Source organism: Ictidomys tridecemlineatus, chromosome 4 (genome assembly GCF_052094955.1).
Source record: "Ictidomys tridecemlineatus isolate mIctTri1 chromosome 4, mIctTri1.hap1, whole genome shotgun sequence".
Taxonomy (NCBI): domain Eukaryota; kingdom Metazoa; phylum Chordata; class Mammalia; order Rodentia; family Sciuridae; genus Ictidomys; species Ictidomys tridecemlineatus.
The window spans coordinates 100,989,648-101,002,391 of NC_135480.1; the positions used below are offsets into that span (position 1 = coordinate 100,989,648).

The window sequence follows — 12,744 nt, forward strand, 5'->3', positions numbered from 1 at the left end:
AGAAGGGGAACTGGGGGCACTCAGGAGTGGAGTGGGCCAGCAATCTGATTTTTCTGGATAAAATATCACCTTGTAGAATTTTATAGATGGAGGAATAAGACAGCTGCCTTGGGACCTTGGAGGGCAGAAAGAGATGAGGTCTCTGAGACCAGAAAGGTGAGGAACCGCCTCAGAATCATGGCAGACCCAAGATCAGAAACCAGGTCTCCCCTCACCCCTGCTTGGTACATGGGGTCCAACATAGAATAATTTCACATTCTGAAGGTTGCTTAGGTGAGCACTGCTGACCCTCCTGGTCTCCCTTCCCAAATGGGAAATGGCCTCTGTCCTCAGCTCCTGTCCCTGGAGAGGGGTGGGGCTGGGATTCTCTCTGGGCCAAAAGGCTTTCCAGAAGAATGGAGGCTCTCCTGCCTTCCAGTGCTCAAGATGGGGTGCCTGGTGGGCAGGAGCCCAGGCTGGGAGTCAGGAGATCCCGGTGTGAGTTCTGCCCGGGTGGCTGATGTGCCTTGTGACCTTGGACGGGAGCCTTCAATCTCAGAGCTAAGTGTCCTCATCTGCATGGTGGAGGTGATGGCGTGGCCTCCAGATCGCACAGGGGCTTTTGCATGGAACGATGGCGCAATGTGTGGGGAGCTGCAGAGGGGCAGGGCAATGACTATTCCGTCCCACCCTCCCTCCCTGCCAGATTCTGCTGCCTCTTCCCCCACCCCCACCCCGGTGGGAATGGTTGGGATAAACAAACCCGGTGCCAGGGAAGAATTACTCAATGTGACACTTAATTGATGCAAAATACACAAATTCCGTGGCACACGGCAGAATTTACAAGCGGAGGGGCCGCCAGGGCGGTGGAGGAAGGGGCGGGGGGAGGGAATTAATCACCGAGGCTCAGGCGTGAAATTAAATTCTGAGGGAAAGAAACCTCTTTCATTACTCTGAAGCAGAAGTAAAACGCTGCGGCGTGTGCACGGCGACAGCCTGGGGGGACAGGGCGCTGGCAGCACCGGTGCAGGGCAGGCAGGACGCGGCCCTGCCCGGAGAAATCACGGTGTGCTGAGGCGGGGCGGGGCGGGGGTCCCAGGTGTGGGGCTGGGTCTGGGACCTTCTGCCATGGCCGAGGAGCAGGGAACCCAGCCTCTGCATCTGGCTCTGTCCTGTGTGAGCTCAGCCTGGGCTCTCAGTCTCTCTGGTCCCCGATTTCCTTCTAGGATGGTAATGCTCATCCCACTGGTTGTCTTGGGGACTCACGGAGTTAGTGCACCTGAAATCAGTGGCAAACTAAAAAGGGCCTAGGTGGATGGAACGGCCATTATCAGGGTGTGTTTTGAAGAGGCTCAGATTATTACAACTGCATCCTCTAACATGGAAATACAGAAAAATGGCAGCTCCCCTACCACCCCCATCACTTTGGGGCAGCCACAGCACAGGACCACCTGGACCAGCAGGAGGACCTGAGCTCCTGAGTGCTTCCTATGAGTCTGCTCCATGCTAGGCATTCCGACCGGCTCCCTGTTTCCTTCTCTCCACCTCCCAGTGCAGTGCATTTCACCACTCCCATTTTACAGATGAGGAAGCTGAGGCTGAGACCTTATGTATTTTATGTTAGGTTGAATATGTAGCTACTGAGCAGAGAGGCTGAGGTGGAAACTTTGTTCTGATTCGTAAATGCCCTTTTAACAATACACCGCATCGTGTCCCCCAACATACACGAGTGAGCACCGACAGCTGAGAGCAGACAGCTCCTGCCCTGACCATCTCCAGCAAGTGGCCATCAGTCTCATTCCCACCCTTTCCTCCTGGGGGAGTGGATCTGAGGGGTGGGAGCGCCCTGTGGCTCCCCGCCACACTGCCTTGCTCCAGTATCTGTTGCATTCTTGCGGAGACAAGCAGCTTGCAGACAGGCGGCCTTGTCACACCACATCACATCACATCAGGGCCCCACGTCACTGCGCGGGTCCCCTCCTCCCTTCCCCTCCGGTCCTTTCCCTTCAGCTTCCTCGTCTTCCTGTCTCCTCTACCTTCCTTTGTCTTTGTGTGTGTCTCCCTTCTGTTGTGCCGTCCTCTGTCATCCTCTCCCCTCGGGCTGCCAGGGCACCTTCCTATTTCTACTCTGCGTCTCCGATCTGGATTTATGTGTGAGTCCTCCAGGGGTCTGGTGGTCTCTCTCCCTCCTCCTGCCCCCACCTCCCCACAGCTGGTGGTGCATGAGGAGGAGGAGAAGGCTGGGCACATCCTTCAGCTTAACAAATGTTATTTTTTGAGGGACTCTTGATTATTACCCCCAAAGCTGGAGGTCCAACCAGCCGACTAGAGAAGGAAGGGACTCCATTATCGTGGAGGAGGTCAGAGCGGGCCTGCTGGAGGGGGAATTCTCTCTCACATTGTATGAGAAGCATGCAAATGAGATTCAAAACACCATACAAACAAGTTCCAATAAATTGGAGGTGAACTACTCCCATACAAGCGGTTAGGAATTGGGCTGCGGTTTCATTGGGCTGCGGTTTCAAAAATCAAGCCATAATGAAGGTGCCGTGTAGCACAGCCCCGTCTCCTTTCCATACAACAGCCTGGGTTCTGTTGGTATTGATTGACGCCATAAATATTTCCTTGGCACCTACTATGTGCTGGGCATAGGGCCAGGCACTGAAGACACAGGGTGGATCAGAAAGGCTGGCCATTGCCCCCCTGTTCCTGCTTTCCTAGTCTTGTCTCCAAATGACAAAGGAGAGAGTCCTGCAGAGAGCCTTTTGTGATCACAGTTGATCTCACCAAACTGCAGAATGCCAGTGGCAGACAGAATCAGAATGGTCCCCTAGTCTAGCTCCTTTTCCAGAGGCCTGGAGGGGATGTATGACCTTGTGGATCTAAAGCCCAAAAGCTCACTATTAGTTCATCCTCTTTCCAAAAGCCACTCCAATCTCACCTACTCAAGAGAGGAGTTTTCAGATTATAGGTTGCAAACCACTGGGGAGGTTGTGGAATCCATGTAGTGAGTTGCAACAGGCATTTAGAAAAACCAAAATAGGCTGGGCACAGTGGTGCACGCCTGTAATCCCAGCGGCTGGGGAGGCTGAGGCAGGAGGATCATGAGTTCAAAGCCAGCCTCCGCAACTTAGAGAGACCCCTAAGCAACTTAGCATGACCCTGTCTCTAAATAAAATACAAAAAGGGCTGGGGATGTGGTTCAGTGGTTAAACGCTCCTGAGTTCATTTCTCAGTACCGAAAAAAATAAAAATAAAAGCAAAAGCAAAAGCAAAATAGGATAGAATAGGATAGAAAATGCCAGGTTGCATTGCACAGTGATGACAAAACCTTCTGCCTGTGGCTGGCTCTCAGGAAGGTGTGGAGACCACTGTTCCAGAAAGCCTTCTCTGAAGGGTGCAAAACGCCTTCTTTACTCTGCTAGATGTGGGCACCCAACTGGCCCCTTCCAAGGGGACTTGCAGCTGGACAGAATATGAATTCTGGTGGTGGCTCTCCCTGGTTAAAGAGCTGGGGCAAATTGGTTGTCTTTCTTTAGATTTGGTTTTCTCATCCGTAAAAATAGGGAGAACAGCATACACATCTCATAGGGCTGTGGGTCCCTAACAGACAACAAATGAGAGACGTCCTGGTGTCCTGGGGAATTCTCTCAGTGTCAGCTTCCATCCCTTCCTCAGAAGCTGCAATCACTCCAGACTTAGGATCCTTTAAAAAATAGGCTGTTTATAAATTAAATTCTGCCTGCTTTCAAATGCTGGGAGGTGGCCTCAAATAAGACACATGTGCACTCCTTGATGAAATAGACTCTTAGAAAACACTTGGAGATATGAGGAAATGCAAAAATGCCCGGAACCTAGACTAATAGTTACTATGTTTGAGTATCAGATTTTATCCATGAGCTTCCTGGCAGGGAAGGCAAAAAGAGGAAAGGGAGGGTGGGTTCATAATCCTTGTGATTTGGTAAATAGAAATATGTCCAGCTCTTCAGGACAGCTAAGTGTCCTCTGATGCAGACTCCTAAAGAGAATTTGTCCCCTAGTCCTTACACTCAGAGTACACAAGCCCCAACTGGACCAGGTCTTGCTGGATGGTCTCTGCACTAGTGTTCTTTAATCTCGCTCTCTGAGTGCCCCAGTACACAGGGGACTCCCAGATCTGTGGTAGGGACGTATGGGGTTCCAGGGATGGGCTGGTGTCCTTCTTCCCGGTCTGCTCTGTTCCACCGTCCTGTGGCTTACCTGTCACGGAGAGGCGGGCCCCGTTGCTCTGCCGCGTCTCCCCGCTGTACTTGTGCTTGGTGATGCAGCGGTAGGTGGACAGGGCGTCCTCTTTTTGCACGTCCGAGATGTACAGCCCGCCGTGGTGAGTAATAAAAAATCTGTTTTCTGGAGACACAACCAGGACAGAGTTGGTTACTCCCTGGCCTGGGCCACTGGCTGACTGGCTGACAGGTGGCCTTCCTTCTCCCAGGCGGGAAGGGAGGCGGTGATGGTGGGGGGTGGGGTGGGGGGGTGGGGGGGTAGGAAAGCCCAAGGGTGAGGCCAGTACAGCCTCCAAGGCTGGGGCGGGGGCAGGGTGGGGTACCGTTGCTAATAGACGAGGATTTTCCACACACAAACAACATGATAAATAGAAATTATAGTAATTGTTTCCTTAAGTGCAGATGCCTCAGGGTTTGAGGGAAAGAAGTGGGGTTTCAGAGTCAGAGATCCGGGTCCAGATCCAGCTCTTCCTCTTTATTAGTGGTGACACCTTGGGAAAGTTACTTAACCTCTTTGAGCCTTGTCTATCTAATGAGGTGCAAACACTTTGCAGGGTGGAGGTACAGATTAAGAACCAGGTGTCTGGCACATAGAAACTTTAGTCCCCATCTTTCCTATCTCTTTACAAGAGTTTGCAAAGCCTTTTCACATTCGTTTTTTGGCTGGCTCTTAACCACTGTTTCAGATGTCTCCATTTCCCAGAGGAGGAAACTGAGACTCTCGGTGAAGTGACTGGCCCGGGTCACACGGCGGACGGTGGCCTGGAACTCCATCTTCGGCATTAACCCACATCTAAGGCCTAAATCCTCTTTGCTCAATTGAAATCATTTATTCATTCCACAAACAATTGTTGAAACTAAGCTCTTGGAGGAGTGGGGCCATGGAGGTACTCGATGATAATTCAGCACACAGTATTCCAACCTCCATTTTGTGCAAGGCAAAGAAAGGGAAGGCTCTCTGCTGCACTTCCCCATCACCAGTGCAGCCATTACTGTCAGGACTTGGTGGGGAAGTGGGAGGACAGGCAGGAGGCTCCACTAAGAGTGGAGTGGCTTTCTTTGTTCTAGGCCCTAAGGCTTAGGGTTCCTCAAGAAAGCCAAGAGGTGCCACTTCCACTGGGAGGGGCCCCTGGACTCAGGATGTAAAGCAGCAGGAGAGAATATAATGTCGAACCTGGTTAACACGGGAATTCCTTCCACCTGGGGGCACAGCGACATCCCCTCAATCAATGATCAGAGCTCTGGTTGTGTCTCACCCTATTAGAAATATTTGGTGGTGTCCCACCTCCAAGCACAAGTAATAAGATTTTGAGCATGTGCAGGTGGGGACCTCACCAGAGGACACTTTCTGACAGTGGAAGCTGTAGAATTTGGAGGTTGAAACGTTTAATGTGCAGACAGTATCTTTGACCAGGTTTCTCAGCCTTCGTTTGAATACCTCTGGGTCTGGGGAACTCACTACCTCCCCCCACAGTCCATTTAGAGTTAATATCTCTGACTTTGGAAGAGTTCTTCCTCAGTCACCGCTGGTGTCCTCAGAGGCGCCACAGGTCCTGCTTCTGTTCCCTGGAACTCTGTGTTCCTGACCTGTTCCTGCCCAAATGGGACGGCCCCTGTAGTGCCCTTTGGTTTTTCTTCAGGCTATGCAGGCTTAGGACTTTATTTTTTAATAGTTAATTTATATGGTTTCAAGTCATTTAATTTATATGGTTTCAATTTTGAGCCTTGTCTGTATAATGAGGTGCAAACACTTTGCAGGGTGGAGGTCCAGATTAAGAACCAGGTGTCAATCTGCTCTCTTGCTTCTGAATAAACTCTGGTTTATCTAGAAGTCTCCTGTCCCCCTCCCCCTTCCCCTTCTTTCTTTACTCTCTTCTCCCTCCTTCTCTCCTACACATCTCTATATAGCGCTAGACCCACCAGGAGCCAGATACTCTGCCAAGTATGGGGATCTGACAATCAGACTCCACTGTGGCTGCAGAACTGAGCAGGACTGTGGATCATCAGGGGGAGCGGGGGCTGCCGAGTTCCTGTGCCTTTCTTGCACTCAACTAAAGACCAGTCTTGTCTCTGAAGCTCTGCCCTACCTCTCTCCCTCTCTTCCCCTCAGACAGTGGTTCTGTGGACCCAAGTCTGGGCCTCAAACCCACAGGGCCCTGCTCAGCTCTATCTGCCGAGGGTCCTCCTCCACTATCTGGCAGGTCTCCAGTCCTCTGGATCGTGGAGTTTGGGGGACCCCTGCCCTGCCCCCTCTAGCACACAGACCACAGCTATGCAGACCCCCACTCAGTCAAGACGGCAGAGGGAGGGAGCTGAGCCCTGCTGCGGCAGTTGGAGAGAAACAGAGGACACAGCGAGCCTGGCTCCCCCCGTCGGACTCTGTGTGTGCCATTTTGTCTCCATGTTGTGACATCCCAAAGTCAAACGTGGAAGCTCTCCAGTAATTTATTATGTAATTGGGACCAGGATGCAGATCTACTGGAGGGTGTTGCTGCCAATCACAAGTGCCAGGGTAGGGCTGGGGTGGTGGTGGGTGTGGTGGTGGCGGGGTGAGGAAAAACAGGAAAGACAAAAATCAGTGCTAGCAGACCACAGGTGCCCCAGCCCGAGTCAGCGAGGACCGTGAGTCTTGCTCCTCCCAGCAACCCAGGACAAATGGGGCCTTTGGCCCGACTGGGATTTTAAACGGGGAGTAGGGGCTGGGGTGGGGGTGAGGCTGCGGTGATGGTGGTGGGGAGCTGGGGTTTCTATAGCAACAAGCAGCTGCCGCATCTGATGTTTCACATCCTTCATTGTCCTCATTTCCCCCTCCCTTCCCCCCTTCTTGTGCATATTTAATTGCAGTAACGTTTTCAGACACAGTGTTTTGCTCCTCCTGAAACAAAGGCAGGCTGCAGCCAGGGGGATGCACAGCAGCTGAGAGGGGAAGGAGAAATCAGGGGTATTATGTTAATCCCCTCTGGGGGGGACTTGAGCAACATCAGTTCTGCATGTTTGATGAGAATCAGATGATGGGCCCCGCTGGGGAAGGGAAGGAGCAAGAGGCCTGTGGAGTGAGCCCTTACAGTTAAGGGAAGGGAGGGTGCACAGCCAGCCGGGGGGGGGGGGGGGGGGGGGGCTTGCAGGGGCCAGGGGTGGACAGCATGCTGGCCTCTAAGGCTGGCGCTGGTGAGGTGTCCTGGCTGTCTGGCTGCCCATGCTCTGTACTGCTGTCCTTGGAAGGGGTAGAGCTATTCCATGTCCTTGGTACTGCCTCTTGGGAGCAGGCTGGGTCCCACTGAGGAACAAGAGTGTGGAGCCAGCCCCCATTCTGAGGCCACTTGGAAATGCATGGAGGGGAGGATCATTTTTTGGGTGATACTATACCAGGGGGTGAAAGTGGCATTTAGTGGGCAGGGGCTAGGGGCCAGGGGTGCCGGGCATCTTGAATAACAAAGAACTGTTCTGCCCCAAATGCCAACAGTGGCCCTGTGGGTTTACACTCATCAGTCATTTGCCCTTGGCCTTTAAGTCTAGGACACAGAACTCTGTGTAAATGTGGAAGCTGGCTTTGAGGCTGCTTGATTGTCATGTGGTATCATCAGGGAAGTGCCATATATTGTTAGTGAATCTTTACCCTCTGTATATTATTACTTTGGCATATTTTGCTGTCCTCTTTCCTGGTGATCTGGACCAGGCTTCTACTTAAAAAATATATATATATATATATATATATATATATATATATATATTTATTTATTTATTTATTTATTTATTTATTGAGCATCTATTACATGGTAGGCCAAGGACCTTACATGGATTTTCTCATTTAATTCCCACCACCCTTTGAAATGGATAGTATTCAGAAGCATAGAAAGGTCAAATAACCTATCCAATGTCACACAGCCAGAACCTGATAGAGCCTGATCTATTAGTCTACTTCCTATGCTCTTCCCCAAATCTGTGCCAGACTGACCCCCAAGAATAACACCATCACTCACAGGGACATGACCATCTGTTTGTGGTTACTTCTGTCAGTGGGGCTGAATTATTGTCTTTGTGGAGAGTACCCAGGTCCTGGACTGGGCTCCATAGAGAAGTCTTAGACGTGGTCTCTGTCCATTCTACAGCTGGAAGACAATGTCTTTCCACCATGAAAGGTATAGCCGTCAGAGCTGGGGAGCTGGGGAAGGTGGGGAGGTGGCTGGCTGGAAGCCAGGAAGGGGTGGTGGGCCTAAGGAGGCGTGAGCTGTCCAGTATGGTAGGGCAGGCCCAGGCTGGGTCTGGGAGATGGGGCTGGAGTCCTGGTTCTACCAATCATGTTGGGTGTACAGTGCGTTGAAAAGTATTTCCCCAAGTTAACGTCCACCTGGACTTGTGACTGACCTCACTGGAAATAGGGACCAACAGGTAAGATGAGGTCACGTTGGGTTTAGTTGGGCTCTAAATTCAACGTAGCTAATGTCCTCTTAAGAGGAGGGAAATGTGGGCACGAACACACCCCTGCAGACTGCACCATGTAAAGATGGAGGAGAGATTGGAGAGGTGTGTCCGGTAGCAAGGAAATGCCAAGGATCACCAGCAACCACCAGAAGTAAAAGAGGCAAAGGAGGCTCCTCCCCCAGAGCCTGCAGGGAGCACAGCTCTGCAGCACTTGGACTTCCGGCCTCAGAACTTGGAGACAATGAGTCTCTGTTGTTTTCAGCCCCCCATCTTGTGGTCATTTGTCTGGCAGCCCCAGGAAACTAATATGGGTTGTCCTTAGGGAAGTTCAATCTCCAATCGGGTCCTCGGCTTTCCCACCCACAAAGATTAAGTGACTATGTTTGTGCGCTAGAATCATCTGAAGAGCTGGGGGTGTGGGCCTGGAAGTTGGTATATTAAAAACCTTTGGGGAGATTGCAGTGTGAGGGCAGAGAACCCCTGGCCAGATACACTTGTCAGGGCCCTTTCCTCTTGAGTCCCACTTCATCCGGAGAATGAAGAAAAGAAACCAAACTTAAGTCTCGTCACAGGGTTGTGGGGAGAGTTACATGGAACATGCCCAGGACAGCCCCGGCACGCAGTGGAGTCAATCAGTACAAGCCGCGGCTTGTACATCGGGAAGATGGCGGCCTGCTTGGCTGAGGCTGGGGCCTTTGGGCCTTCAGCTCCCCACTGTGGTCAGGCTTCTTGCAAATTCTGCCCCTTCCTCTTCAAGGGTGGTTGGCCAGCAGGGAGCCTGAAGGCAAAGAAGCCCCTCCTTGGCGACTCTGAGGCCCTGTGCACAGCACTAAGTGAGTTGGCAGCAGCTTTTCTGTCTTTTTCTAAAAGGTCAGAGAGCTGGGCCTTGGAGACTGCAGGAACCATGCAGAGATAATTGATAGACACCCCTGGGCTCCTGGCGGCCCCAGAGCTTCTGGATGGAGAGAGGCCTCCCTGGCCTTCTGCAAAGGTGAGGCGCCTTTGCTGCTGGGCTCTCAGGGAGGTATGAGAGGGGCTTGGTGGGGAGATGATGGCAGGCAGAGAAAGTGCAGGCTGAGATTTTGGGGGAGAGTGTAAAATGGAAGGTCCCAATGCACCTTTGCACCAATAGCAAAGGAAGGGGAATTACTGACCAAAGCAGAGGGTTCGCTGCTTCTGCCCTGCTCTCCTCCATCTGTCCTCAACGTGCACCCGGGGTGGTGCTTTCCACCCTAAGTCGGGTCAGGTGGTTCCTTTGCTCAACCCCCTTCCATGGCTCCCACTTGACTCGGTGTGAAAGCTGTGGCTGTCACAGCATAAGCACCCAACAGACTCTCCAGGACAAACCAGTGAAGGAAACTTCCTAAAAGTCTGAGGTGGGGCTCACTGAGGAAGACCTGCCACTCAGGAGGCCTGATCCCAGCTTGATGTGACCCACCTTCTCCAGGAAGCCTTCCCGGTTCTCCCAGCATCTCTCCATCTGGCAGACCTTTCGCCTGCCTGGTCACTGCTTCTACTCTCTCCCATTCGATTTGAATTTATTTATTGAGCATTCAAAATTCAATAAATAAACTAAGCAGTGTGGTGTTTCCTAGAAACATTAAAGTGGAATTTCCGTATCATCTAGCTATTCTATTGGTGGGTGTAGACTCCAAAGAATTGAAGGCAGGGGCTCAAAGAGATATTTATACACCCATGTTCACAGCAATGTTATCCACGGCAGCCAAGAGGTGGAAGCAGCCCGGGTCCTGATGCATGCACGAATAAACAAAGTGTAGTCTGTGCGTCCAGTGGAATATGATTCAGCCTTAAAAAGGAGAGAAATTCTGACACGTGCTCTGACATGGCTGAAGCCTGAGGATATTATGCTAAGTGAAATAAGCCAAGCACAAAAAGACAAATATGGTATGATTCTGCTCATTCAAGGTATCAGAAGCGATCAGAATTCCCTAAACAAAGCAGAATGGTGGTTTCCAGAGCTGGGAGGAGGGAGAAAGCGGTGTTGATGATGGGCACAGAGTTTCAGTTTTATAAAATGAATATGAACTTAAACACTACTGAATGTAAAATTAATATTAAAAATGGCTAAGATGGTGAATTTTATGTTATGAGTGTCCTATCACAATTGAAATTGAGAAAGTGAAGACAATCAAGTTGAACAAACTGGAATGAGTGTCTTTGTGAGTGAGTCTCCTGTCACCAGGGATATTTAATGCTGAAGAAACTCAGCTGAGACATTGCAGGGGAGTTTAAGTATCGAATGGAAGAAATGCCATGGGCCACCCCTAAGACCGTTTCCCTCCCAGCAATTTATGAACTCAGAGCTTAAAACCTGTCCCTGCTGTCAGTCGGTCCCGCAGATGAGCCCTGCGGTGGCTGGGTCAGGTGCCTGTTTTCCTGTGCTCTCTTCCACCCCAGGCCTGCTGGGCTGTGGCTCCTTTTGTTCTTGTCATGCTCCTCCCTGGACTCATGTCCCTTGGGGAGGCCTTGTCCGAGCATTCTATCCTACTGGACTGGGCGCCACACCCCTACCGCACTCCGTCCCCTGTGTCACTGTCTTGGGAGCACACTGTGCTTCTCCGAGAGAGCAGGGGCCTTTCAGTTGACTCTGTAACCAGCAGCAGGTTGCCTGGGACATAGTGGGTGCTTGTGAGCATGTGTTGAATGATCAGATCCTGGCCACAGAGCAGACCCTCTACATGGGACGGAGGGCCTCCTGTCCCCTGTAACCTCCACCGCCACACAGCAATGTTTTGGGCTGCAATTCTCCTTTTAGGTCACTTGGATCCTTTCCTTGGTTCCCTGGCTCAGGGGAGTCCAGGCTGGGACATTAAAGCAAGACTGATGGCTTGGAGCCAACAAAGAGAAGCAGGAACTTGGGTCCAGGCAACCTGGGGTGTAAGCCAGGAGAGTGGACCCACAGGAGCTGGCTCTGAGTTTTTTCCTGCTCCCTAACTGGAGACCAGGAAGACTGAGAACGTGGCACCGGTGCCTGGCGAGGGCCTCCCAAGGCGGAAGGTGCAAGGGCAAGAGCATAGGAGAGCAGAAGTGAGAAGGGGCCAGATTTGCTTCTACAACAAGCCCCTCAGAACAACTAACCTTCTCCTGCAGTAACCACGTCAGTCCTCCTGGAGGGCAGTGAGGCTCGTGAGCGAATCACCTCTTCCTAGGCACTGCCTCCAGCTCGGTTGTGTTGGGGACGGAGTTTCCAACAAACAGACTTTGAGAGACTCGTTCTAACCCGAGCCCTGGGCCCAGGGAAGTCAGGGAGTGGACATGCCTTCCCTGGTGTCTCACCCCTCATCACCCTTGCCTGACCCTGGGGACGCCCCCTTTCTTAGGTGACTGGATGGAGTGCCACACTCACTCAGAAGAGAGACTACGTGCAGAAGTCTGCGGGTTCCAGGGCGGAACCACCTCAGAGGCCAGGACCCACATTCAGGGCCGAGGACACAGTCCAGAAGAGCAGGCCCAGTGAACAGAGAAACCCTAAGATCAAGCCATTTGGGGTGGTTCTATCTCAAACCCTTAGACGTGAGAGGTTCCATAGCTGGGGCCCTTGAGGAAGAGGCCTGTATCCAGGACCTATAGCTGGATTCTTGCCCTCCCTGGCCGTTTTGGGCACCCCTCATGGGAGTCGTCTGTCTTGGGATTGGAGAGGGATGTGCCTTAGCTGGTGGAGTGTCTTTACTAGTGTCACAAACCCAGCTAGGAAGACACCCCAAGGTGCAGGAATCCACGGGCACCTGGGTACGGAAATGCCTTATATTCCCTCTCTTAAGCATGAGCCCAGGCCTAGATGGTCCCTATTTCTCCACAGAAGAGAAAATGGTGGCTGAGACTTGCTCGAGCACACATCCAGGGCAGGGAAAGTCAGGTTCACACCTGGGGCTCCTGAACACGTCCCACAGCCTGCTGCCGGAGGGTGTGCCTGTGTGGAGGGGCCTTGGCCAGCACTTCCCGTGAGATGGATGCTCTGCCTTTGTGAGCAGAGGCAGTGTCCCTGGTTCCTTGCTTCCTCTGGGAAGGCTTTGCTCTCAAGAGCCGGGGCTGGGCTGGGCAGGGCTCGGGGGTGTGTCTG

General features: G+C 52.1%; 1 protein-coding gene and 1 long non-coding RNA gene across 2 annotated transcripts in view; one reads left to right on the forward strand and one right to left on the reverse strand.

Moving 5' to 3' along the window:
- Dscaml1 (DS cell adhesion molecule like 1) overlaps positions 1-12,744 on the reverse strand; it is a 318,012-nt gene that overhangs the window by 83,998 nt on the left and 221,270 nt on the right. Inside the window, exon 4 of the mRNA XM_078047071.1 lies at positions 4,219-4,365. Coding sequence (XP_077903197.1) covers positions 4,219-4,365 — 147 coding nt within the window. The remainder of the gene's footprint in view (positions 1-4,218; positions 4,366-12,744) is intronic.
- On the forward strand, positions 6,795-10,802 carry LOC144376863 (uncharacterized). Its single transcript, XR_013437235.1, has 3 exons — positions 6,795-6,863; positions 9,534-9,654; positions 10,369-10,802. It is a non-coding gene; the product is annotated as an uncharacterized LOC144376863 (long non-coding RNA).